General features: G+C 41.9%; 1 protein-coding gene across 1 annotated transcript; it reads right to left on the bottom strand.

The window, feature by feature from the left end:
- Positions 1 to 6: 6 nt before the first annotated feature.
- CEP55 (centrosomal protein 55) lies at positions 7 to 25,657 on the bottom strand. Its single transcript, XM_006029425.3, has 8 exons — positions 25,470 to 25,657; positions 21,188 to 21,472; positions 14,522 to 14,587; positions 10,215 to 10,356; positions 7,566 to 7,876; positions 5,026 to 5,097; positions 2,988 to 3,095; positions 7 to 1,155 (listed from the first exon to the last, which is right to left on the bottom strand). Exons 1-8 carry the CDS (start codon positions 25,647 to 25,649, stop codon positions 946 to 948), a joined length of 1,374 nt encoding a protein of 457 aa, XP_006029487.1. The 5' UTR covers positions 25,650 to 25,657; the 3' UTR covers positions 7 to 945.
- Positions 25,658 to 26,466: the final 809 nt, after the last annotated feature.

The following is a 26,466-nucleotide window of genomic DNA, read 5'->3' as shown; positions in this document are numbered from 1 at the left end:
GAATGTTTGTTTGAGAAGACTTTAGAGACTGGGTGTGTCTACATGTGCATGAATGTGCTTTTACTAATGCACATTAAATATAGTACCTCCAATATGAAGTACTAAATAAATGTGCATTAGGCTGCACTAATGCACAGTAGCGCAAGTGCATGCTTTTTAGGTGACGCTTAATGCCTATTCTACTGCATATTAACATATCAGCACTTTTTTACATGCTGCTTTAATACAAAGTAGAATAGGCTACTGTGCATCAAAGCGTACATGTAGACATGCTCACTGATTACTATTTCCATATCAGCTTTAAGTTGTGCCTGACTGGTAGAAGCAGTGAACGATGGCAAAGGCACACATAGGAAACAATACACACAAGCAGCGAAAATGTCTTACCCCCACACAGAGATGTTTAAAGGTATCAAGCTGATGAATGCATCTATCTGGTTTGCAGGGGGACCACAAATGATACTGAATTATAGCAGTCAAAAAGGTAATAATTATAATCTCAGTTATGGTAGTCCTACATACAAGCTAGTTTTCAGATATATCACTTCTTCATTTTGTTACATTTTTTGTGAAGCAGGGTAGTTGGAAAAGGCAAACAGAGGAATAGTTTGCCAGAGTCAGTTCTTATGTCAGCTGGCACCAATATATTATTTTAATAGTGCAAAAACCAAGTCAGTAGTTTAAAATTTGAAGATTTCTAAAACAATTTCATTTTACTGCATTTGTGGTGCTAGATCCTTTTTACAAATATGCCAAGTAAAATATTTATGCAAAATCAAATAAATTACTTTAATTTTCCACTCTTGTTAAATTGGAACGTGAAACAGATATACTAACTTCCACAATCTTAAAGGAAAAGTAGTTTAAAAAGCCATTATTTTTCTTTGCAGGATAGAATCTTGGCTGCATTTAAACACATTATAATATGGTAATTCCATTTGTATTTTATTCTCCACAGAAATCAATATGAGCTAGTAACTCTCTATGTTGGCTTGTTGGATACTGTACTTTACATTTGGGACACTCAAGGAAGCTTTCGTCAAGCAGATTCAAACGTTTTAGTGAGGTATTTTTGTCATATATTGTTAACTTGTCCTGAAATGCTGTTTGCAAACCATCTTCTGCTGGCTCCACATTTCCAAACACATGGATTTTCTGGAAAAGAAAGTTTTCTGATGTAGTTGTTGCATGCATGCACACATCAAGCAGTCTTAAAATATGCCATGTATCTGACAGCACATTTGTATTTCCTAGCTAAAGTCAAACACAAGGCATTAGGGGCTAGAACATTTAAAAAACAGTAACTAGAAAACCCTAAGATTTGGGAAGGGTATTAGGTACACTTCAAATCCTAAACGCAACTTCAAAATCATTTTTGGAACTTTACGGAAGCTGGTATCTCTTAAGTTATGGTTTCTCCAAATTGAACAATGCAAAATACATTTAGCACAATCAAAGACAGCTGAACCATTAGTACCTTGTTCTTTTAACACATGGATATCCTCAGCAGCAGAAGGATGGCAACCTACGCTTACAGTGAAGTACAAGGCTGCAGGAATATGGCTGGCCAATATTCTGCAGTGGACAAGCATCTGGCTGGTTAGCAGAATCTTTTGCCTTGGAGCACCATCCCTGCTTCAGAACAGGGTTGAAGCTTTTCTGGTAGAAACACCATCCCATAAACCTACACATTGGTCCTATATTAGACTCAGAAATGATCTCTGGTCCTGTTAAAGTTCAGAGGCATTTTGGTATCAAAGACAAAAGTAAACAAGCAGCATATAGCTAACTGCCCTGTGGAGACAGTGGGTGCTGACAGATGTAGAAGCCTGCTCCCACCCATCCAAAAAAACCCCCCAAAAAACAAAAACATGCTTTACCAGAAGCAGCAGTCTGTTATTTTGACCCAGCTCCACAGTGTCTGTATAGATTGGGTGCTTCAGCAGGGCTTTTTGGCACTTTTAGTTAAAGCTGATTCAATCAGCTATTAGATAAAAATATCAAAAAGCCCCACTAAAGTGCCTGATCTGTACAGATGTTGGGAAAGCCCAGTGCAACTAACACGCTGCCTCTTCTGGATGTGTGCTGGAGCACGCCAAGTTTAAAGTAAAGCACTCTTTTGTTCTCCTCCCCACATCTGCAAGCAGCCAGTAAGATAAGCTGATCCAACTGAGATAATAAGAACTAGAAGCATGGAGGAAATAACATTTAGGATAAAATATTATACACAGTAAAAATATTGCTTCTTCAGTGTCTCTTCATGTCACCTATTCTACCAGTAAGCAAAGGTTACACTGGTGGTTATGGCACTAAACTAGGGACAGGTGTGAGGAAAGTCCTGGGTTCAGTCCTGCTTCCAGGACTGTTGCATTTAACATAAAGCAATCATTGGAAAAGGTACAGAAAAAGTTTCAGAAGCAGGGATCAAACACAATACTCCCCTCCCCACCAACACCTCCAATGAATGCTGTAACTAGGTTAACTCTTGTACTCATCCTGCATCAACTAATTTTGAAAGTTTCCTGCCTCTGCACAAAACAGCTTTAGCAAGATGGATGGAGACTTCTGGAGCCAGGGCACTCTGCTTGAAAATTAACATGTGGGCTTAAATCTTCTCAGGCTCAGGAGGAATGCTCACTCAGGCCTTCTACTTCTTCAGCAGATGTCCTCTCTGCTAGGATGAATCCCTGCAGCCCCAAGTTAGACACTTAAGAGATCGTAGACAATCCCTGTCCTCAGTGCTTCTTATGGGGAACTGAATGTGCTGTTTTAGATCCCATTTCGAGGTACCCAACATTCATTATATATATATCGTACAGGGATCCTGGGCTTATTAACACTTGATTTTGGATCCACTCTGGGGGTCAGTGTTAACTTTTAGGCATTTTATTGGATCTGGCCTTTCAACACTAAATGGGAGATCCATGCATGTACTGGTGAAGGCACACTGCTTGCTCAAATTAATGTATAAATAACTGACTACATACTGAAGTCTCCTTGGCCTTGAGCAGCTCCTTAAAAACTTTATTCAACTGATGTTGCAAGTTTTGGCGATCAAACTTTTCATTCTCAAAGTCAGTAATACACATTTGGATCTGGAAAAGTCAACAGGATAAAAATGAATAGTTGCAGAGGTAGAACTACTGAATAAGAACTTACTCGGGAGATACAGTTTCAAATTTCTTTTGTGGTTGCAAATCTTAAGCTAAAATGATATGTTTAATGACTAGTCTGACAACATGCGTGGGGGGAAAAAATATCTTACATAATCAAGCAATATCAAGTTACAGACTTCATATAAAGCAGTTATCTAAATCTTTTTAATGTTAAACCGGTGCATGACTAATGAGAAAACACTCTTCCCTAGCACATATACAAGTTTAAAAGGAGAGAAGGATAAGGGTTTTCAAAAAAATTATAGTTTCTTGTAGCAGATTTGTATACTATTGCCTTTTAAACTAGTCACCAAAAAGCCTGGTAGGAAATCCTCCTTCACTCATCTCAATAGAATTCTTACCAACTTCAGTGGGACAAGGGAAAGTGGAGTGGAAGGATTTTTTTAAATCATTTCCATCTATAAGTTGGAACTTGTCTGGGTTGCTTTGAAGTTCAGCGATATAAATGGCATTGGTAGTATTGAAGTGATATTGTTGCTGTGATGGTTGAGGAAATATGAAAGAGACAAGAATTTTTGTGGACGGTATCTTGTATTGGACCAATTGCATGGTTGAGATAGACTTAGGCAAGCTTTTGGGTGTCACAGTACTGCAGAGGCGGGTATTATGATACCTGAAAACTTACTTAAGTCTATTCCAGTTGGTCCAATACAACATATCGGCCACAAAAATCTTTGCCTCTCACATAATGGTATTCTTCTTTTTTTAATAAAAGTGCTATAGATCAATGGCTGTGTAGAAAAATAATTTGAAACCCTGTTTGACTATTAGCATGTGACAGAACAGTTTATGGTAGAAGCTTTTGCTAGAAAGCAGAAGCAACTTCCATCATTTTGTTTTAAGCACACCAAAAACCAAACACATGTGAAGATATGAAAAGTATCCACATTGCCAATTTAATATGATGATCAGTTAAATCTGAGTCTGCAAAATTATGAGTCTTTTAATATTGTACATATTAATATAAAAACAACTCGAAGAAAAATTAGATGGCAAGAACAGTCTAGAAAAATGCGAGGGATAGAACATTGAGATCAGTGTTTTATGAAAACAACAGATTTTAATTTGTATATTATAGAGTGCATTGCAGGATTCAAACTGAGGTTAGTTGATGGGGAAAAAATAAGATATTAGATTTTAAGACAGTACAGTTCATGTTTATATTTGAGCAGCTAACTATTTTTCCCTAGTAGTATCCACTTAAATTTTGTTCTATCCATAATTATGGGTTTTTCCTTCTGAAAATCTGCTGACAAAATAAATGTTGTAAGTAAAGAGTATAAAGAAAGATTCTTTCTTCTTTTTTTCTTCAAAGCAATAGCAAAAAAAAAGAAAGTTATTTTATAAAGTAGCATAGATCATAATCATTCTGAAACTAGTTTTAAAAGCAAAAGTGATTTACCTGAAGCTTTCGCATTATACCTAAGCCTGCAGTTAAATTAAAATGACCACCAGTAAAATAGTGCTGTAGAGTATGGCAATAACAGGAAAGGCAAAGATTATTTTGCCACATGGAAAACCTGCCACAACAGTTTTTAACAAAGGTAAATGGGCAACTTAAATTATAGAATTTTTGTAGCACACCTCTTCTCTTTTCCTGAGGTAATAAGTACTATATTTGTATTTGAATCTTTGTTCTGGCATTTATTTTACTGAAAAACCCTTAATGTCAAGTATCTGCTTTTATTAACAATACAAGTTCTTAACCTGTACTTCGAAGAAGCAACATTTTAAAAAGGGCTTTTGTGTATAATACAACGAGAGAGAAAAGTCTATCTTTTTTTCTTAAAGCACAGTTGATATAATTAAAAAAAAAAAACAAGCAGAATTTAAGAGTGCAATTTGCTACCTGTTGTTCTAATGAAGCTATCCTTGTGTGTTCCTCTTGTCGTTTGAAGAGAGATTTGTGAAGAAGTTGAACCTATAATTCATAGAAAAAGGAGCTTTAACCAAGTTCCTCACATAATTAAATCCTCCAGAATTACTTTTTAAAAAATAAAAACAGGGCTGAAACAGCATGCGTCAATAATACCAATCACTTCCTCTCTCACATCATAGTCTACCCTTCCTCATGGAAATGAGGAATGAAATGTCCTCCAGCTAGTGGGAGGACACAGTTTTCCTCTCTCACATCGTAGTCTACTCTTCCTCATAGAAATGAAATGCTAGTGGGAGGACACAGATTTCCTGACACTGATAACTAAAAACTGAATTTTTTTAAATTAGATTTTAATTTTTTTATTCACTTACAAAATTAAATTTAAATTAGACAACCTTAAACAATATTAAAGCCCAAACAGAGTATAAAACCTATTACAATGTAATAAATCTGTAAACCTGTACCTAAGAAGTCCAGCCACTGAAACAGGGAAGTCACTGGCTAAGCATCTGCAATTGAAGCCAGATGAAGTGCTTAATCAGGTTGACAGCAGTAGCCTCTTCTGCAGTTGCAAGGAGAGTATCTCCTTTCCTTTCCATTTATTTCAGTGACTTACATACATGAACAATAGGAGATGATTGTCACCAGCGGTGATATGTACTAACAAAAAGCTCAGCTCCAATAACTCCTGTAGGCTAAGTACAGACATTTGGGGGTGTTAATCAATTCAAAATGGCTGCCCAATATCAGGTAAGTCAGGATGGGGGTGGCTAGCTGGAGGGCTTGGGGGTCCAGCAAGCTGAAGGGGATTGAGGGTCTGCCAGGGGACTGGGGGGAAATGCGACCTACAGGTTAGGTAAGAGGACAGGTGAGACCTGTAGGGGATGGGGGGAGCAGGCATGACCCACAGGTGGGGTGGACCTCCCCCTCCATGAACCTACACTGTGATCCCTCCCACTGGGACTTACTTGCTCAGTTCCAACAGTGGCAAATGCTGATAAAAACAGCTGTACCTGGAGCTGCTTTTGGGATGGGGGTTGACAGTACTGGCTGGGGGGGGAATAAGGAGGACCAGGGAGGCAAAAAATAACCCAGTGCAGGGGAAGTGAAAAGAGCAGCCTCAGGGCTGGGGCCAGTGGCTGGGTTTTCCAAGTCCTGGGGTTGCGCAGGCAAAGTGGACAGAAGTTCCACACACCAGTTTGATCTAAATCAAATGAGTCTGATCCAGGTTTATCTTAAACCGGTTTCTGCATTTTTTTCTGACCAGTTTGTGTGCATGGCACTTGTGTTCTGTTACAGGTTTGGACTGATTGCTGGTCTCTGAGACCAGGTCTGTAGGGGTAAGGTCAGCTCCAGGACAAGCTAAATTTAAATTGGGCAGCCATTTTGAACCCAATTTAACCTCCTGAATGTCTGTACTTAGCCGTAAAGTTAGATAATTAACTAAGCTCTACAGACTTCCCCTGGTGCTAGAGAATCAACCCCCAGGGCTAAGAGTCATTTGCATTGGTTATTATTCAATTGTTTATGTTCACACTTAATTATTGATCAAAGTCTACATTTTTTACAGGCCTGAGTTCAAACACCCCTGCTGCCTTTTTTACGAGCAGGGACACTGATACATGAGACTCAGGAGGTCGCTGGAGCACAGTCATTGCCATGCTCCAGCAGACTCAATTAATCGAGTCTGCTCTGACATACTGCAATTCCACCATATTGGAGCAGCTTATATGTTCAGGTATAGGTACCCATGGATTCCTATTTGAAAGCTCTGGGTTATCTTGTGAAGTGTGTATGCACACCTAGATAACATTGTGAGGCACCCCATGGCACCCTTGAAATGATCTCAAGGCATCACAGGGTGCCATGGCACCCTGGTTGAGAATCACTGTTCTAAGATGTTCACAGCTGGCTAGAATATTTGTTAAAAAAAGACTATAAAAGCTACATTAACTGATATTAAATCACTCACCTTTCACAGGCAATGCTTCAATTGAGGGAGAACTGCTAGGGGAAAACAAGTAATGAAGCTCTGCCTCTAAAGGGCACCCATAACCTTGGTCATAGCCACAGTATAAAAAAATGTTAAACATTCATGGTATGCCAATATAATAGAGTAGAATAAAAATTGGAAAACCTAGTGAGTGTTCAGTGGTGAAACCAGATTGGATGTCAGCAACTACTCCCTCCAGGTAAGAAAAATAGGTGCATTGGTATTTGCCTCAGGAGGTACCGAGATATTCTATCCAGGCTATTTTTAAAGCTAGCATAAGAAAGAAACTGCTGGAGGAAATTTCACAAAGCTCTCAATTAGTTTATAGGTTTTGATCTGCAAAGTGACTGACTTCGTCATCCATTCAATAAGGGAGAGTGTTTTAAATGTGTGTGTAAAGATGTAATACTTAAACATAAGAAAATAGTTTCAGACCCTCTTTTGTACTTAGAGCAAGCATCTCTTAAACTCTTATTGTTTAATAATTAATTTATGGCCATGTACTGGATCTACTTACCTGAGACAAGAGATCTTCACTTATCCTCTTTTCTTTATTGAGGTGTTCTCTGATAACTTCATTCTCTTGCTTTAGCCTGTGTATTTTATCTTCTTTTATTTTATTTTCCTCTTCTACAGTCTGCATTTCAAAGTTCCGCTGTGACAGCTGTAAGTTCAAACTCAATACTTCTCGCTTTGTTTCTTCATATTTGTGTTTGAATTCATTACGTTCAGATTTCAGCTGGGTTACAGTTTGTCTTTTAGTCTCAAGATCCTTCTTAGCAGTCAGTAAGAGTTGGTCATAATATTTTTGTTTTTCTTGCAAGTAACCTTCACAAGTCATGAAACAGAACAGTTCAGAAAACTTACTTTCTCGGACGATGACTAAGCTAGATTCTGTGCTGCACCTGAGGGCAGGCTGTCTGTATGATGGACTACTGTCAGGCTCAGATTAGCCCTCAATTTCAGTTTGAACAGGCCCAAACAGGCCGACTGTATTGCAGTCATGTCAGAAACCCCAATGCATTAATTTGTTTACCAACCTGTATTTGACCTCTCAGCTGTTATATCTTTAATAGTTGCTGCTTCTATGACAAAACAATTTGTCACCAGTACTGTCATACCTTTACCTTCCAGATTTTTGGCACTATCAAGAGAAGAGTTTCTGTTTTCCTCCAGCTTAAATTATGAATTCCCTCCACAGCAAGTGATCCAGTGCCTTCCACTTTATCGCTCATTACTTGTCACCAGCTATGAACCAAACTGATTCAACTCTTATTTCTCTCTGTCATCAAACATATAAAACTTCAGGAATCAAAACTTGCACGCACCATTTTCACTTATTAGGAATACATAGAAGCTCAGTATCAGCACTAAAGCCATCTGCCTGGAAAAGGAGGATGCACTATCGCATTGGTTCCACCTTGGTTTGTTTTTGGAAGGTTCTCATTTTCCATAAAGGACAGAAGCTTTATTGAAAGTTTAGATTCTGCAGAAGGCAGCAGCACTCACCAGGGAAAACTTCCTGCTTACTTTAAAATGAAGATTTTTCATGCTGCTGCCACATTTGTTTAGCAGTATGCTTGGGCAGCATAGGGCAGTAAGATTTTTTTTTTCTACAGGGATACTGTTCTGGGTTCTGCTTCGGGGCTCTATCCTATCCACCTCTAGTTTGTAAAATAGTAGTTTTATACATTTAAGGCCATTTTGGTTTTTGTCCTCTCTCTTCCCAATTTCTTTTCTTCTCTCTACACATCTTTTCTTATTTCCTCTCATTTCTCAGATCCAGAGGTTTTCCCCAACCCCATACATTTTCCCATCTGTGAAAGCCATCAGCAATGAAATAGCTAATGTTAACTTTTAAAATGTTCGTATAGTTAACATCCTAGTGAGCTTAACTGGGGAGAGGAAAGGATTGTTCATGTTTCAGAACCATGAGCCACATGCAACAGCAGGAAGAAAATACTATATAGAAAAAACAGTTTAACCTTTCTCAATGTTGCTTGAGCCACGAGGTCTAGAATATTGCCTTTCCCCCTGTTGATTACAAAAATGGTGCAAAGGCCCCCAAAATCCATACAACAGGCTGGGTGATTGGTGCAGAGGTGTATTCCTGAAACTGGTTATGTTGATCCATCTAAGCAGACTGCTAGTAGAGGATGAACCTAGGCATCATCATTCCTATGGTGTGGACATGTCAAATTTTTAACTGAAAGGGCCTCTATAATTGTTTGGAGCCATGGCAAAAAGTTAGCATGGACATATCCAGATCATACAGCTCTCAGTAACCGAGTCACAGTTGTTCATATTCTAAGATTTGCGCACACACCCCTGACTAGTCACCTTTTATAGTATGTGTTCTAAAAAAGAATAAATCCACACCTAGCTGAAGAATCTTTAATGCATCTGCTATATGGAGGAAGAGAATAATTTGCAGGAAAGGTTACCTAATGTTGGCTTGCTGTTAAGAGCACTATTTATGCAAACAAAAATGGTTGCCAATTAAACATTAAGGAAAATTCAGTTCTTCTCCAAGTTCAATGGCTGAATTTATAGGCCGAACTCAGCCGTTAGCAGTTAGCTGCCAAGAATAAAACCTTTAAAAAGATCAAAACAAAGTATATGAATAACAAGAAATTCTAGGGATTAAGCAGAACAGAGCTAGGCAGCAGTGAACTCTTGAGCAAAAATATTTTACTTATTGGATCCTTTTTTTCTTTCAATATTAAGGAAACAAAAGGAATAGGAAATTCTTACATTCTAGCATTATTTTTGTTTTCTTTCAACTCCCTCAGCAGACTTACAGTATAGAACAGCATTTCTCAATCTGTGGGTCGTGACCCAAAAGTGGGTCACAAGAATATATGAAAGGGTTATGAACAAATTTAAAAAATGGATTCTCCTGTACAGGAGATAAAACGTGGAAAATAGTGGCTTTTCCCTTGCAGACTGGCAGAGGCTGCCTGGGTCTCCGCTACCCTATACCCCCACCCCCTGGCACCACACATTGGGGGGCTGGGTCCTGGAGGCAGCAGGTCAGGAGTGAGGGGCACTAGGTTGGGATTGGCCATCAATGTTTACAAATGGGTCCTGGTACAAAAAAGATTGAGAAACACTGGTATATAATAGCATCTGGTATAAAACTCTGAATTAAAGTTGAAGTCAGTACCTTCTGCACCAGCATCTTTTGCTTGCTGCTGGCTAACCATTTCTGATTGTTTCTCAAGCTCAAAGATCCGTGCTAGGAGTCCCCTGACATATGCCTCACGCTGCTGGTCATATATCAACCACTGGTGATTTTTCTCCAGAGCCTTTACAGAGGAACAAAATAAAACAGTATTTGTCAGATTCTAAAAATGACTCTTCTTCTTTCCACTACTCCATGACATTGCCAAATATACCATGCAGTTTTCAGGAAAATTTAGTCATTACTACATCTTACACAGACCAGAAATTAACTTTTTCTGAATTTGGTAACTTGTGTTATATTTGTCAGATGGAGTGATAATTGAGGTGTTATTTCAGCTCTTAGTTTTAGTTTCCTTTGCTGCAGTATTAACATACCTATTTTATATTGTGTGTACCCATAGAGATGGGTTGCATAACAAGCTGTATGAGTCATGCTTTGGAACTCATGAGGGATGAAGTTAGCTGAAAAACTTCTGTACAAATGAATTTGAAACACTTTCTGAGAATGGAGTAAAACAAAGCCAAACATTTGTCAAATCATTTCTGAACACTGTATTCCACTTCAAATACGTTTGGAAGAAGGTTGGATTTTATGAACTGACAGATGTAAAATGCACCTTATACAATCAAGCAGCCTCCAACCCTTCAGAAGTATTTTTCTCTAGAAGGAAGTCACATGGGAAAAAAATCATGCTCGACTTTTAGTCTACTACCTCTCAAGTTCAGGCAAACCACAGAAGACTAGTTATACATTTAACTATGGAAAGATAGCATTTCCATAATGTGAACTGAGACACCTTGCCCCTACCCCTGCCCCTTTCATATAGTTTGATCATACCAAATTAACTGAAAATAGGAAAAGTGACATTTTCAAGATGTCATTCACTCTCCTAAAGGTGTTCAACAAAGACTTGATGAAACTCTTATATCCCCCTCTAGTACACTACATATCCAAATACAATATCGCCTTTTAGTAATTTCTTTAAATGAAAGCTTTTACAAAAATGCATGCTGTGCATATGATTAAGAGTTCTGAAAATAGATGTTTCCTTAAATGGATGCATTTCCCCAAAGGGCACTGCCCTCACATAATTATCTCCCATAGAAAATATTTTGTAAAGAAATTTCTAACAAAAAAGTTTTTTGGAACAGATATATAGTAAAACTTCATTTAACTATCTTGTAATAAATGAATTTATGGCTGAGCACAAGTTAAACTTCAAGAGGAAGTAAACCCCACACTGCTCAAAGCTTAACCATGGGTCAGTTTGCAGTCCTTAAGTAGAAAAAGTAAAGGGGATTTAGTTTCCACATCAGCCTCTTTTCTAAATGCCAGGTGGAATGTGTAAATACGGGCGTGCAGTTCTGTTAAAATTTCAGTTCACTCTGGTTAAATTGCCAAACCTCATAAAACTAAGCTGAGAGCACACACATCATCTATAGCAGTCCTATACAGTTGGCTAAGATTCCTGGCAAACAATTTAACCTGCATAAAGATTAGAAGTATGTGGGAAGAGTTGTGTGTAAGGCCTAAGCTTATACCTGATCAGATACTCATTGGTAATAATGCACAGCTACTTATTTGGAGATGTCTATAAAGAAATTTAAATAAGACATGAAATATTTCAGGATTAAGATACCAAAATTACCCTAACTATAGCCAATACATTGAAGGTTCCTTGTTAAGATCAATCACCACTGCTTATTGCATAGTAATTTATAGCAATTACTATTAAATTCCCCCTTTTAACATTTAATACATAAAGACTGTAAAATTAGTAATAAGGATTTGTGTATCACAACATGATCCAGACAGAACACCCTGGGAAAGGCTAACAGATATTTTAGTCCAACTACAGTTTGGCAAACACTGGCGAATTACTAAACAAATATGATGTCACACCTATTTTACTGGTTTAGAGAGTGGCAACAGAACAGCCTTTCTGGAGTGGTGAGGGTGCAGATCAATATTAGGGGTGCACTGATAGAGATTTTTTGGGCTGATACTGATGGCCAATTAGGAGCCATATCAGTCTATACCGATCTGATTGCCAATATGTGGCCTGGAAGCTTGGAGAGCAGCGTCCGTCTGGTAAGTCTGTTGTGGGGGAAGGGGTGCAGATAGAGGCCTCTGCATTGAGTGATGGAGCAGGGCTGGAGCTAGAGCAGGGGTCGGCGCTGCCCAGCCGGGGCAGGGTGCGGCATGAAGTCGTGAGCAGCTCATTTGGGAGGTGTGGGGAGGGGAGGTGGCTCCTGCTGCTGTGTGCACCACCCAGGGGAGACATGGGGGGTGCCCCCGGATCTGCACGTGGGCCGAGGGCAGGCTTGTTTCTTGCCTCTCTGTGCTCTGCTCTGGCCACAGCAGTCACTGCCTCCTGTGTGCGTCAGATGGGGCTCGGGTGCTGTGGGCCCTGGCCATAGTTATTTAGCCCTGGTAGCTCAACCCCCCGCAAATCTGGGGGGGGGGCAAAAGACTGTAGATTGGAAAGAGACGGGCACCAGGAAGACTGGGGGTTGGGAGCGAGGGGCACTGGCAGAGCCAGTGGACTGCAGGTTGCGAGTGAGGGGCACTGGCATATCAAGGCTGCTCAGCACCATAAAGCAGCAGGGGGAAGGGGAATAGCTGCAGGTGGACCCATGTCCTGGTGAGCAAAGGGGGCAGGGAAGGGGAACTCTGATTTTCCATGATAAAAAAAAAGCAAAATCAAATGTGTAAGTATTTTATTATAGTGATTGAGATACTGGTAGGCTTCCAAGTTGGTTTAAAATGATAAATACAGGTTTCCCTTGCTTTATGCTGTACATGTGTTCCTGGAAAATAGTGCATAACTCCAATTTGCATAAAGGGAACCCACTTTACAATGTAACAAATAGGATACATTCCAAGACCTTGACTGTACTGACCCCCAGGCCCATTTCTACCACTTTTACAAGACAATCTTGGTACTCACCAACAGCAGACAGTACACACAACCACAGGACACTTTCATAATGGGGATGATAACTACAGGTGTTGCAGACAACGAGCAAGGAGCACAGATCCACACAGGGGACTATATTTGGGTGCTTGTCACTCCCACAATGCACTGCACAAAGCAGCTGACTTCAGACTTCCATCACACCAGTCACATAAGAGTTAATTTATATCGCATATAATGAATTTTTGGTATAAAAAGGATCATCACATAAGAGTGAATTTGTACATACAGATCCTGCATAAAGCAAGGGAAACCTGGATATCAATAAAACATTGTGTTCAACTGATAGAGAGGAGAGAGAGAGGGGCATTTCATTTTAATTGTGGAAAAATGCAGATTTTGGGGTTATTAACAAGAGAATTTTGAAATTTTTATCAGAGAATTTGTGATTTTTTTTCAAATGGAGAGAACCAGGACCTCTGGTAATTAGCAGCCTGCCCTTGGTTGATAAAAACATACCAGAACTGGAGAGAGGAGAGGGGAAAAGACTTGGGAGAATAGAGGGGCCCACTATCAGATGAGAAGTATCCCTCCTGTGGCGAGGGAGACGTTAATATTGTAGTAGGAAGAGTTTTAAGGGTCTGCCCCAGGCCAGCAGATAGAAAAAAGGAATGGAATGATCACAGCCTTAAAGAGACTGACACTAAAGCCGGAGGATAGGACATCATAATTACCCCAGGGAAAGGGAGCATATTTTCTTTTGTTTTGAGAGCCGGAGTGGCCTGATCTTTGTTTAGTTAACCCAGAGGACTGGAGGGAACTAGAAAAGGGGATGAAGAGGAAGTCCCCACAAAAGCCCAGGCCGGTTCAGTACACAGTGAGAAAGCAACAGAGCATGGAGGAGCATAGAATAAAAAAGCCTAAGGTGGCCCAGTGGGCAACTGAGCCAGAGTGAGCTCAGAGAGGTGCAGGGCACACTAAGGTCCTGCTGAGAGCATGAGAGACGGTGGAAAAGAGGCCTAGGATTTGTTGTACAGACTGGGAGGTGAGTGAATGGTGACAGAGACAGCAGAGCACTGCATGGACACCCTCGTGAGCCATGAGCAGCCTCCCTTCTCAAATTAACATCTACTAGGAATTATATTGCATGGTGGCCACTAGAACAGAGGTGAACTTTGGGCAAAGTGAGCTCCAGTGCAGGAAGAGACCAGGGTGGCAACCATCCTGTGACATACATTCAGTATTTCAGAGGGAGATAACGTATGTTCCTTTCAGTGTGACTCTTTATCTGAAGATTATTTGTACTCCTACATGTTGAGATATAATTATATTGCAAGTATCTTACGTGCATAGATACAAGGAAACTTACATCTTTCAATTGTTTTTCAAGTTCACCAAAATCGGTTGGTGATCCAGGGAAGTTGGTTACCGCTTCCTGCAGACAAAGCAGAGTGAATTAACTTCCTGAGCTGTACTTGTTACTGAAAGTCAAACTGTCTTGTAGAAGTCACAGATAAATGCATGTAATTCCAAATAGATATATTCCAATAACTGTAAGTGTGCACCAAGTATCAGAATTTTGATTTCATGCATTAATGGTCTCTTGGCTATTAAGTCTGTGAAACCAGGAGTTCATCACAATATACGTCCATTGTGCAAAGAATAAAAAAATTATTGGTTGCACAATGAACCTATATTGTGATGAACTGCTGGTTTCATAGACTTAATAGCCAAGAGACCATTAATCTCTTACAATTTTAAGCTGCCTATACATATGCTTGGATTGGGGGGGAGGGGGAAGAGGAGTAGGGGAGGCAGCATTTGAAATAGAGCAGTTTCCAGGCAGCCACTCTAATTAAAATGCAGCATCATCTGTATTAAACCTCTGCATGTTTAAAAATGACCACAGGATGTTAACTAAAGGTTTAGATAAAAAGTGCCCCACAGCCATTTTAAAATGTGCAGGGGCTTAATACATGGGATGCTGCAGCGTTGTTGCCACTGATCTGATTAGAATGTGGAGCAGACTCAACTCCGACATGTTCCAATTAGAATGCAAAGCAGTGCGTGTAAAGGCACCCACATATTCCAGGCTCCTCCAAAGACGGGCAATAGAATCTCACTCTGAAGCCTTCATTAAGCCCTAACTTCCGGTTGAGTTAAAACATTTTAGAGGAACATCCAATCTAGACTTGTTACTTACGTGTTTCAGACTGGAAACTGTAAAGTAGTTTTCATAGATTAAAGTGCGGTGGGTTTTGTTTAAATGTACAGGTCAGTTAAGTCAGTCCAGTGTTACTTGCCGAGTTCAGTTTTGTTGTGCTCCTGTACTATGATCTTGTCAGTATGTTACCAACGTGCATTAACAATATAAAAATACTACATAAAAGTTGTTGGGGGAAGGTGAAGGTTTTAAGAACAACACAGAACAGCTGACACTTTCAGTGGTTTGAAAGGCACGGAAGACTCTTTGGGATCACGGAGGAAAGAAGCATAGTAGGGAGGTGTTTTTGCAGTAGTCAACTGTAAAATAATACTGATGTTAAATTATGTGTGTTCAGGGTTAACACTCTATTATCACACATAAATGCAAATTTCATATTTGAAAGGTTCTTCAAAAGCATAAGCATTAGAAGCTTTTTTGTTTTGTTTTTAATACAAAACCATATAAATATTTTCAAAGGCAGAAAATCTAAGTTGGATTCCTAATTCCAGTTTTTCCTTTGAAAAAAAGCTCCTAGATCCAAGAGTATATATCTCCAGTAAGCAGTAAATCCTGGGGGAAATTCTGCAGCTTAGCATACAAGAGATGCTGAATGCAAGTATTAAACTATGATAAGCTATTTTATAAATATGAAACACTAAATATTAAAAAACTCATGTTCCTCTTTGCTTCTGTAGTAAAAAAGAAACTGGTTAATCAAACCAATAGAACTTGTGCACTTGGACAAATTGTCACTAACATGATATTTTTTTCAGTTTTCAACCACGGTAATAATTGCTTTTATTACACCACCTAGCAGCCACAAGATGCATTGCTGGGCACATTTTCAAGCTTTTAGAAACATCCAATCAAAAGCCTTTGTTCAACTTACTGAGCTTCATTTATTGTCAGACAATTTGAAAGGGTAACATGCTTATTAATTCGGTAGTTGGCCTACTCCAAACGTACAAGTCACGAGTTTGGCAACAATTGATTCTGTGGTGATTTAATTTGGCTCATTTCAGAATAGCCACCCAAATCTGAAGGGCCTTAAATTATTGAGTAGAAAAGTTTATTATAGAAGGGCTACCATTCCCCTCTTATTCCTCCGTGTTCCTTAATACAGTATAACCTCATAAATGCGGATATCAAAAATCTGGAAATTCTCAAAAATCCAGCACATCAGGGAGTAACGGCAGCTGGTCCTGGAGCAGCAGAGGGGGAAGCAGCAGCCAGTCCTGGAGCAGCAGGGGGGGGAAGCCTGGAAAAAGAGGGTGGTGGCCAACTACTCCGCATCCCCCGTGCTACCCCCTCCCCCCCCTGTTCTGCAACTGGCTGCCGCTCCGGTTTCAAAAATCCAGAATATTCATTTTTCCAGCAGGTGCTCAGTCCCGAGCATGCCAGATTTATGAGGTTATACTGTCAATGGAGATTCTTTAGATGAAAGACTAAGTACATATCCTAGCTGTGACTTTTTTGGGAAAACTTTAAAGATTAGCAGCAGGATACATTTTAGCCTGTAAAATAGTACATAGCTTTAAAAATATGTTGGATGTTGTGGGCCACCAAAGTTCTTTGCCTTAGCTTTCCAACCAACCAGCTTTCCACAACTTGTTCTGGCTTTGCAATAAGCTATTCCTTGATACTTCCTTTGGTTTCATGATGCAGTGGGTGGCTTTGACTACTCTGTGCACTAATTTTGCCTGGGGATAACAAAACCAATTTCTTCCCTTCCTCACTGTACGCAGCCACAGGATATTGCTACCGTATCTACTTCTGTTTTCTTCCCCCTCATTTTGTTATTGTGGAAAAGGTATGTTAGAATTTAGTAGGGCTGTGTGAAATTTTGACAAGTGTTTTGTTTCGAAGATGTTTTGACGCATTTCGAGCTCGAAACAGTGAAATTGAAATGAAACAAAATGCTTCAAAACAGCTTTGAAACAAAATGAGGTCACTCGAAATGTTTAGAGTTTCAAAGCAGCCTGGTGACCGGAGATGGGGGAGAGCCAGGGCTGCGCTTCGCCTCCCACCACTGGGCTGAGCTCCGTGGAGCTGGCAGAGACGCTTGGAGCGGAGCCCTGGCTCTCCCCCACCTCCCACCACGGGGCTGCACTCTGACTGGCTCTACCAGCCCCAAGGAGCTCAGCCCAGCGGTGGGAGGCTGGGGAGAGCCACTGGCCAGGGCTGTGCTCCGAGCGGCTCCACCACTGACTCTCCTGCTGCCTTGGTGAGCTCTGTGGGGCTGGCATTGCCACTTGGAGTGCAACCCAGCAGCAGGAGGTAGGGAGAGCCAGGACTGTGCTCCGAGTGGCTCCGCCAGCCCCACAGAGCTCAACCTGTTCTCCCAGCACTGCCCGACTCCTCCCCGGGGTGTGGGTCCCCAGATCTGTGCGCGAGATGACAGGAGGCTGCTGCTGCTGGCAAGTGACACAAGTTTTGCTTGTCAGCACCTCGAGGTGCAGTTTCCCAGAAACCCCTCCACCTATGTCCTTGAAACTTGGCAGCCTTCATGCCCTCAGAAGGGGCTACCATCTCTGCAATTTTAATCAGAATCAAGCAAGAAATGACAAAGTTATAGGTATTTTCATGATTTCCCATTATAGCCTGTGGCAGAATGCCACCTCTGTCTCTCCCCAAAAACTCTATGTGACAATTTGGTTAATATGGTCCCAGCAGAGGGCAGGCATCTCTCTCTCAGGTGACAAAGTTGTAACCTGAGCTGGATACATTCCTGAGGAAGGGGGGAAGCCTGCTCCCTTTTCCATACATGACTGGCATCACAAACCTGGGTGAGGGGCTTATGCTCCCTATTGTTCTAAGCAATGCCAACCTGACTGGGAGGGGGCTAGAGACCCTGCCAGTCTACCCAGCAACCCGTGATGCATTTCAAATTGGTTGGCTGGCAGCCAACAGGTGTTGGCCTCCATTGGACCAGGTAAATGAAGTCATGAGGGCTATACAAGTTAAGAACTGCCCAGGAGGAAGAGCAGTAGTCATGATGAAAACTGAGAGAGAAGAGCTAGACCATCTGAAACTTGTTCTATCTCTTGAAACTCATGATCAAGGAACTGCCTGCCTTCAGAGGGAATCTCCACCTGCCTCTGGATGATACTCGTGAATAAGCTACCTGAGATCTAACTAGATATATACCTTGCAGTAACTCAGATGCGTGATCAAAGGCTCCCCAGCCATGCCAGTTTGCTCTATGGGATTTCTCTGATATTACTCTACCCTGTACCCTATTCCAACCCTACTCCTTGTAACCAATAAAGTTCTTTGAACCTAGAGTAGGTCTAGATTATGCCTTGGGGTCCCCTTGGTTTGGCTAAGGGAGACCAGTATTTGTGCTTCAGACTGAGGGAAACACCCCAAGTTCTTGAAGTGGGTCGAGTAACCTCAAGGGCTACTAGGCCTGTGTTTCCCAGGAGGCACGAGCCAGGATCAGGCCAGAACCTGGGTGGTGGCAGTCTTACCCCCAGGCTAGTAGGTGTGCTCCAGGAAGGAGGTTGGCCAGACGTGAGGCACCCCCAGGGAGGCACTTAGAGCATGGAAGGTGGTTGGCTTAGCGCAGGAGCACCCCCTACTGGCCCGCCACACAGCCTATGGGTGAAATGTGTCAAATTAGTGAAACAATTTTGACAAAACAAAATGGAACAGTACTTCGAAACTAAATGAAACGATGAAACACTGCCCCAGCGAAACAAGTTGAAATGAAACGGTGCCGTTTCGCACAGCCCTAGAATTCGGCCCTAAGAACAGTAGGATTTGTATGCATTATTACAGCCTTCTGAGAATAAAATTAAACCAACTACACTTCATACAGGAGTTAATTCTAACTAGGCCCTAAATAGCTAGCAATCATTACTTCAAAAGGTAAAGGTACCAAGAGCTGGTCATTGTCAGTTTCTTGGTACTCAAGTAAATGAGGCCTCCAAATCTCTCCAATCTCTTGGTGTGTATTTTAAGTAGACTGGGATGAAGACCAGGGCCAGTGTCAGAAAAGCAGCATTGTTCTCTGAAAGTAGCCTGGGCAAAAATGACTGGACACATGTATATCACCTTGAAGATGCAGCAAGGGTGAAAACAGCTTATCATGGTATCGAGCATGATCTCATAAAAACACAACTGGCTTCTTAGGATACTGTCAACTGAATTAGCCAGAGATACCTGGCTTCAGTCCATTCAGAAATAATTCTGATACCTTCACTACATTTGGGAAATAGATTATTACAATGGTTATGAGAAAAGTGTTTAATTATTTTTTGGTAACTTTTTGTTCAATTAACATGGATTTTTCTTTTTTTGGGGGGTGATACTTTTCCTCCACCCTACATTTTAAGGCTTTTTTTTGTAACTGAATCAACTCTCTCTAATATCTAGGGCATGTTCAGAATGGCAAGCTTTATGCACAGTACATTATTTGTGACACAATTGTTCTCCTTAGAAATCCAGGGATGGACTTCAAGATTTATGTTTTTCTTGATTAAGAATCTAGTGCAAGCCAGACTTCTGGAAGTCATTCAACTAAAGGTACTGCACATTTAGGGAAACTAGTTCTGTCTATTGGACAAGAGTAAAAAAAACAACCCCCCCCCCAAAAAAAAAAAAAAAAAAAAAAAAAAAGCCTTTCACATCCCTGTTACAGGGCTAAGAGAACTTCCTGGCTGAAACTGCCTGTATATATACACATGGTGACTCTTTACTGTATGTGTTAACAATGCTTTTCTTAAAATGCAGGACTGGTGGAAATACAAAAGAATCCAAGATGACTATATGCATTTATAAAAGGCAGCCATTTTCCAGGTATTTGGCACACTATGATTACTGCCCATTTTAAATAGAAGGATGATGCTATGGGTTATTTCTCCTATCTAAAGCTCTAAAGGCAAGGAGAAACACTGATTCAGGCACAGTGATTACTTCTGTATTAACACACAGTGTTAGTCACAACCCAGTTTTCAAAATGAATGTAATAATGCAAAACATAGCTGTTCTTCCTCAACCTGGCTGGATTACCACTTTTGCTACCACCATAGAAATTGAAGAGGGCGGTTCCATATTCTTTCTTCTGCTACCCACAAGCATTCCTGTACTGTTTGTGTGATGCAAAATGCAGGTGGCTAGAATTGTGGAAGCAGTAAATGAAAATTGCTAAGAGCAGAGTGACAGATGAAGCTCTCTGGAAGACGTTTATTCTCTTAACTGTATCAGACTTCAGTTGGGGTCTTAATATCAATTTGTTATAATTTTCCACGTATAGAATCTAATTATTGGAAAGTCATCTTAAATTAGTCTTTCCCCACTGCTACAGCGGGGAAAGTGGCAGCAAGGGGGCAATTGGCATGGAAAACAGGGGCAGGGAGAGAAGAGGCAAGCAGCAGTGGGGCAAGTTGCCTGACCCTTGTCCTTTACCCCTCTGGTATTTGGCCCCCTTACCATTTGCTCCTCCAGACTTGCACCCAACCCTCTCCTTCTGCCTGCCCCCATGCACTACTTGCCATGCTGCTGGGTCCTGTGTCACCACACTGGGTCCCACATTGGACCCTCATTGCCCCATGCCTCACCAAGTGGATTCCTGCCACCTCTTTTGACTGCAGGTACTGTTTTTTCAATGATATTAAATTCCAAAAAGAGACGGTTTCCCCCATAATCAATGGGAAATAAAATGTCATCTTGGAATCAAGTAAATACATGAGCAATATCGTAGGACATGATAAAGTTATTCAGCAAGAGGCAAGTACCATCAGTTCACCATGCTACATTACACTGTAGATTTCCAAAGTCAGTATTCCAGATTAATCTTAACAAGCAGAGAATTTCTTGAAAACATACCTGGGACAGCTGGAATGTACTAGCTCTGTTTTCAAGCTCAGAGCATTTTGCATTAACTGTAGTCAAATTCTGTTTCAAACGGTCCATCTCTTCAGATAGAGAATTAAGTAACTGTTCTCTTGTCTCTGCTTCCTTGGTTTTCTCCTCAAGTTGACTAAGCAGTGAAGCAACATCGCTGCTTTTACTCCTGGACTTAAACTTTTCTTTTAGGCTTTGGATTTCGTTTTCCTTCTCCCCCAAAGCACAGATGTATTTTTCCTTATCAGTTTCAAGGGAAAATATTTTCTACATGAAGCAAAGCAAAAATATTACTACACTATTAAGGCAATACATTTCCATACAAAAAAAAATCCACAAAAGTTTGGAAACATCCAAACAGATATTTACTTCTAATACTTGATATCCTAAATTTTACCACAACTTAAAATATGGTTTGGTCCAACTAGCAAATGCTAAAACAAATACAGGAACTGGGTAAGACGCATTAAATAATTTGAGTTAAAAAAAATGAAATGCTACAATTAATCGAAGATGAGCTAGACAAACAGTATTCAACCTTTTGGTGCCTCAGAACAGATGAGTGGCACGGGACCAGTCCACAACTTGGATCAGGCCCTACGCCACCTCTGCTCAGGCCCGCACCACCAGATCAGGACCCTGCACTGCCTCCAGCTCCTCCCTGGGTACCCAGATCAGGCTCCAGGCCATCTCGGCATGCAAGATCAGCATGCAATCTGACCCATGGAGCGCCTTATGGGTCTGGATATTTAGCAGCAGGGGAGCAGCATTGGTGCCTCTAATCCCCAGCTACCAAATTTTTGAAAAGCATGGCCCCACATGCTAGTCTGTAGGTTGGGGGTTGAGTACCCTTGAACTAGAATCTAGCTACAAAGTATGCAAAAATACATACTGTGGTTGAGTCTACAAAGATGTAACCACAAAAATGACATGAGCAAAAAAAAAAAAAGAGTCCATTGACCTTACAGGTACCTATATTTCTGCTACTCAAATGCAAGATACCGATAAAAGGAAAGATATTTTCTGTAATGGAGGAATGTTTCCATATTTTAACAATTCTAAACATGCACATGAAAACTGAAGGAGTCTTTTCAGGTGAAAGGTGTTTTCTTTTGGTACATTTCTTTTGTTTATTTCAGGGTGGCACATGCAGTCAGTTTTTGTGGCACGTGGCAGATGCAGCGGGGAGCAAGGAGAGCTGTACCAGACAGAGAGGAGGCAGATTGCAGAGCAACAGATCAAGCAGGTGGAAGGGACCGGAGTGGCACTAGGGAAAGCGGGGTGGGGGTGAATCTGGTCATTCATTAGTTTGGGGTATTGGTTTTTTTGAGAGGCAGACAAGCACTTTTCATGTTCAGCTTTCAAACATTATATTAATGTTCCTGTCTGTTTTTCAGCATGTGCCCTTATTCCATGAGGGCACTGCTGTACAATTAGTAAGTCCATCATATTGATTAGTGAGAGAATCTCTTGCCTAGTTAATATCAAACAAACTAAAATAAAACTATCATTTGAGTACATTCAGAAACCAGTTCAATTGACTAACATTAGGTATTGAAATTGTACTTTTAATATGACTTCGGGGGTTCTACTATAATTTCTAATATGAAGCTGGGCATCATTTCACTTTTCTCTCCCCACATCTATTTTGGTCTTTCCTCCTGGCGAGAGGGGGAGAGGGATTGAAAGAGAAAAAAAATGCCAGTAAGTGGAACTTAAGATGGGCCACTCAAACACGACATATGCACACAGGCAGCATTTACTGTGATTGTATTCTTTGATGAAGCATATATTCACTCCAACTTGGGGAATCCCACTGCAGCACAAACCAACAAAATAACTCTAAACTAGCTAGTCTGGGTACTGACCATCTAACTGCAGATCCAAAGAACCTCAAGCAAGCCACAAAACCTGCCTGAGAGGTGAGGTAATTATTTGGGATGAGGGGAAGGTTAACCAATGCTGAGTTCCATAATGTTGTAGTTACACTACCAGTACTCCCAAGCTAACTTGTTAAAGCTTCCTCAAGTGTATCCTTTTGTCAAAGGACACAAACCCAGTAGTACACTCCATGTGTAGTCTTCACTTGTTGCACTTGGGGTGAAAGTTCCATCTCCTGGCCTCTCCCTCCTGATCATTGTGTTTGTGCTTGACCTTCTACTTCTAATGGACACAAACTGTTACCAGAAGTGAAAAGATGCACACCTTCATAAACAGAAGCCACAGGAGTGCCCAAAACTTCTATTACATTACAGTAGCCTTCACATATACCCTGTCAGGCACAGGCCTTGTACAGCTACAGCAGGAACACTGCTTAGAATAGTTTTTTGGTAGCTTAAACTAGAAATGGGGATCTGCAGTGGGATGGGGAAAGTCTCAGAGTTGCTCCTAGACTAAAGGCAATATGGCTAAATTTAGCAATACAGGCAAGCCCCACTTACCGCTCTTAATTGGTTCTGGAAAAACCAAGCGCTAAGTGAAACAGCATTAAACGAAACCCATTTCCCCATTGGATTTAATGTAAATAAAGATAATTGGTTTCACACCACCTGCCGGCCTGGGCCCTGAGCCCCATTCTCGCTGCCGCCACTGCTCCTCCGCATCCACTGCAGCACCATGTGCCAGAGCGGACCCCAGGCTCCTACCACCCCTCCCTGGGCTCCTGCCACCTACCACTCACCTCTTCCCTTCACACTGACGCCAACGCCACTGCTTCTCCCCACCCCCACGCTATAACAAAATGCTCTCAGCGCTAAGTGAAACCAGGTAGGTATTTTAAATTAGCACTATAATGAAACTGCGCTAAGCGGGGTTAAGCAAAACTGCATTTTGCCTATAGTCAAAAGGGAAAAAAAAGTAACCAAAACTTTAAGATGGCTAATAAAAACAAAGTGAAATTTCCCTAAGAGATGAGTAGCAGGGTCCTTATGTGGACTTGTACAGGAGCACGAGATAGTGTAAGTGCTCCTAGTCTATGTGAGATGTTCTCAGCTCACTCACCAAGAAGGTTTGCGTCATACTCAAGGAATCTTTGGAGGAAGTGCTCAAAACAATGGAACTTTTAGAATATTGAAAGAGCATGGGACACGGGCTGTTAACTGGAGCTTCTGGCCTCAGTCCTCTGTTTGCCAATCTCATATAAGTAGGGGTGCACCAATAGAGATTTTTTGGGCTGATACCAATTTTTAACAAGCCATATCAGCCAATACCGATCCAATATGTAGCCTGGAAGTGTAGAAGTCAGCGTCCAGCTGGTAAGTCTGTTGTGGGGGAAGGAAGGAAGAGGGAACAGGTCGAGGCCCCTGCAGTGAGGGAGGGAGTAGGGCTGGGGCAGGCACTGCACAGCTGGGACGGGGCAGGGCATGTTGCGGGACAGAGCCGTGAGCAACTTGCCCAGGGGGTACGGGGAGTGGCTCCCACTGCTGTGTGCACCCCAGGAGGACATGGGGGGCGTGTGCATCTGGATCTGCACATGGGGCAGGGTGGGCTGTGCTCAGGGCAGGCAGCAGTGGCGCTGGGAGGGGAGCTACAGGGGGGGGGGCTGCTGCCACCCTAAAATTTACCGTAGCCCCCCCAAACCCTCCTTCCAGTGCTGGCGCTGCATGCCCCAAGCGCAGCCCTGCTTGGAAAAGGCTCGGCACAGCCCTGGCCCCCAGCCTGCCCTCGCCCTGCATGTAGATCCAAGCCACATGCCCCCCCATGATGTGTGCAGTGGCAAGAGCCACCACATCCCTGGACAAGCCACTCACAGCTCTGTCCCATGTCCTGTCCTGCCCTACCCGTGCAGCGCCTGCCGCAGCCCCAGCCCCTCTTCCTCCCTCACCATGGAGGCCTTGGTCCTTCCCCCCACCGTTTCCCTCACAACAGACTTACACAATGCTCTCTCCATGCTGCCGGGCTGGATTCCTGGCTGCCTGCATACTGCACTGCAGCTGCGCGCATGCATGGGACATTTATTGGTAACTTTTTTGGCTGATGTGGCAAATAAAGGCTGATTGCCAATACTGTCAATTTTCCTTGTATCAGTGCTGATCCAATATGGGACCAATGTATCGGTGCACCTCTACGTAAAAGGTCCTGAAATTTATTAGTGGAGTTTGACAGCAGCTGAGGAACAGGAGCCCTGAATTTAAAAATTTGGTTTATTCAAGTTATGACAGAAAATCAGTCATTTGTTTACAAACTTTTGCATACTGAGAAGTCATCATTGTACAAAGACAGCACCTCACAGAGATAAGTATAAAACTCAAACGTGTTCTATCACCTCTAAAAGTCTGTTTCTTTCTGCATCTGTCATTTTGCCTTTCCCTTTAAGAATTTCCTCCATAGATTTTTTCAGGGCCGCATTCTCTCTCTTATACTTCTCCAATTCAGTCTCAGATTTGGAGTTAGACTTCAATCCCCACTTGCCAGTAATTATATCTTTGGTGGTCTTTGATGTCATCTTCCAAGTGGTCTATGAAAATAAATACAAAAAGTGATCCCTCTACGATGAACATTCAAACTTGCACAATAACCTCATCAATCTAGCTGAAACACCTCCTTTATAAAAATGTATGCAGAGGTTAGCTAGTGAATATGATTCAAAACTAAAAGTCAGATCTTTCTTACATTTCCACACACAACAGAAAGCCTGGGTGACACTGGCAAGTTAATTCACGAGCCATTTATCTTCATTTGAATACACATCAAAAGCACTGAATGGTCTTTATATACAAGATAATATAGAAGAGCGTAAGAAGCACTTTTTAGTGGGGTATCATTCAAGACAGGTCTCGAAAACCCACATCCACCAGATTCATTGGGAATTTCCTCTCTGGGACATTTTGATTTTGGCAAAATGAAAAACCCTAACTGCAAATCATAGTTTTGAGACTTTTGCCGAACAAGCTGCACTAACCACCACTGCCCAGCAGGCGTCTGACAGATTTTTTCAAAGCGGCAGTAAAGCCCAAAGTGGAAGACGGAGGCGCTCGGCCTTCCCGCAGCTCTGATCGAAGCCGCGGGGTTTGGCAGCGATCCCCCAGCTGGAGGGTGAAACCTCTTGGCTGGAAGTCACTGCGAGAGACCGGGGACAGCAGTGGGATCCCGGGGACGAGACCAGGCCGCCGCCCAGCGCGCTGCAAGGCTGCCAAGGCGGTGGCGGCGGCAGCGCCGTGCCCCGGCTGCTCGGGGGGGTTCCTTGTCTCTCGGGGCTGTCAGCTCGCGTGGCTCGGCGCCTGGGACGGGGCTGTCGCGGCGGAACCGGCACACACGTCGGC

This window comes from Alligator sinensis, unplaced genomic scaffold (genome assembly GCF_000455745.1).
Source record: "Alligator sinensis unplaced genomic scaffold, ASM45574v1 scaffold472_2, whole genome shotgun sequence".
Classification (NCBI taxonomy): domain Eukaryota; kingdom Metazoa; phylum Chordata; order Crocodylia; family Alligatoridae; genus Alligator; species Alligator sinensis.
Note: the sequence above shows the minus strand (reverse complement) of the source record. Positions and strands in the feature narration are given on the sequence as shown.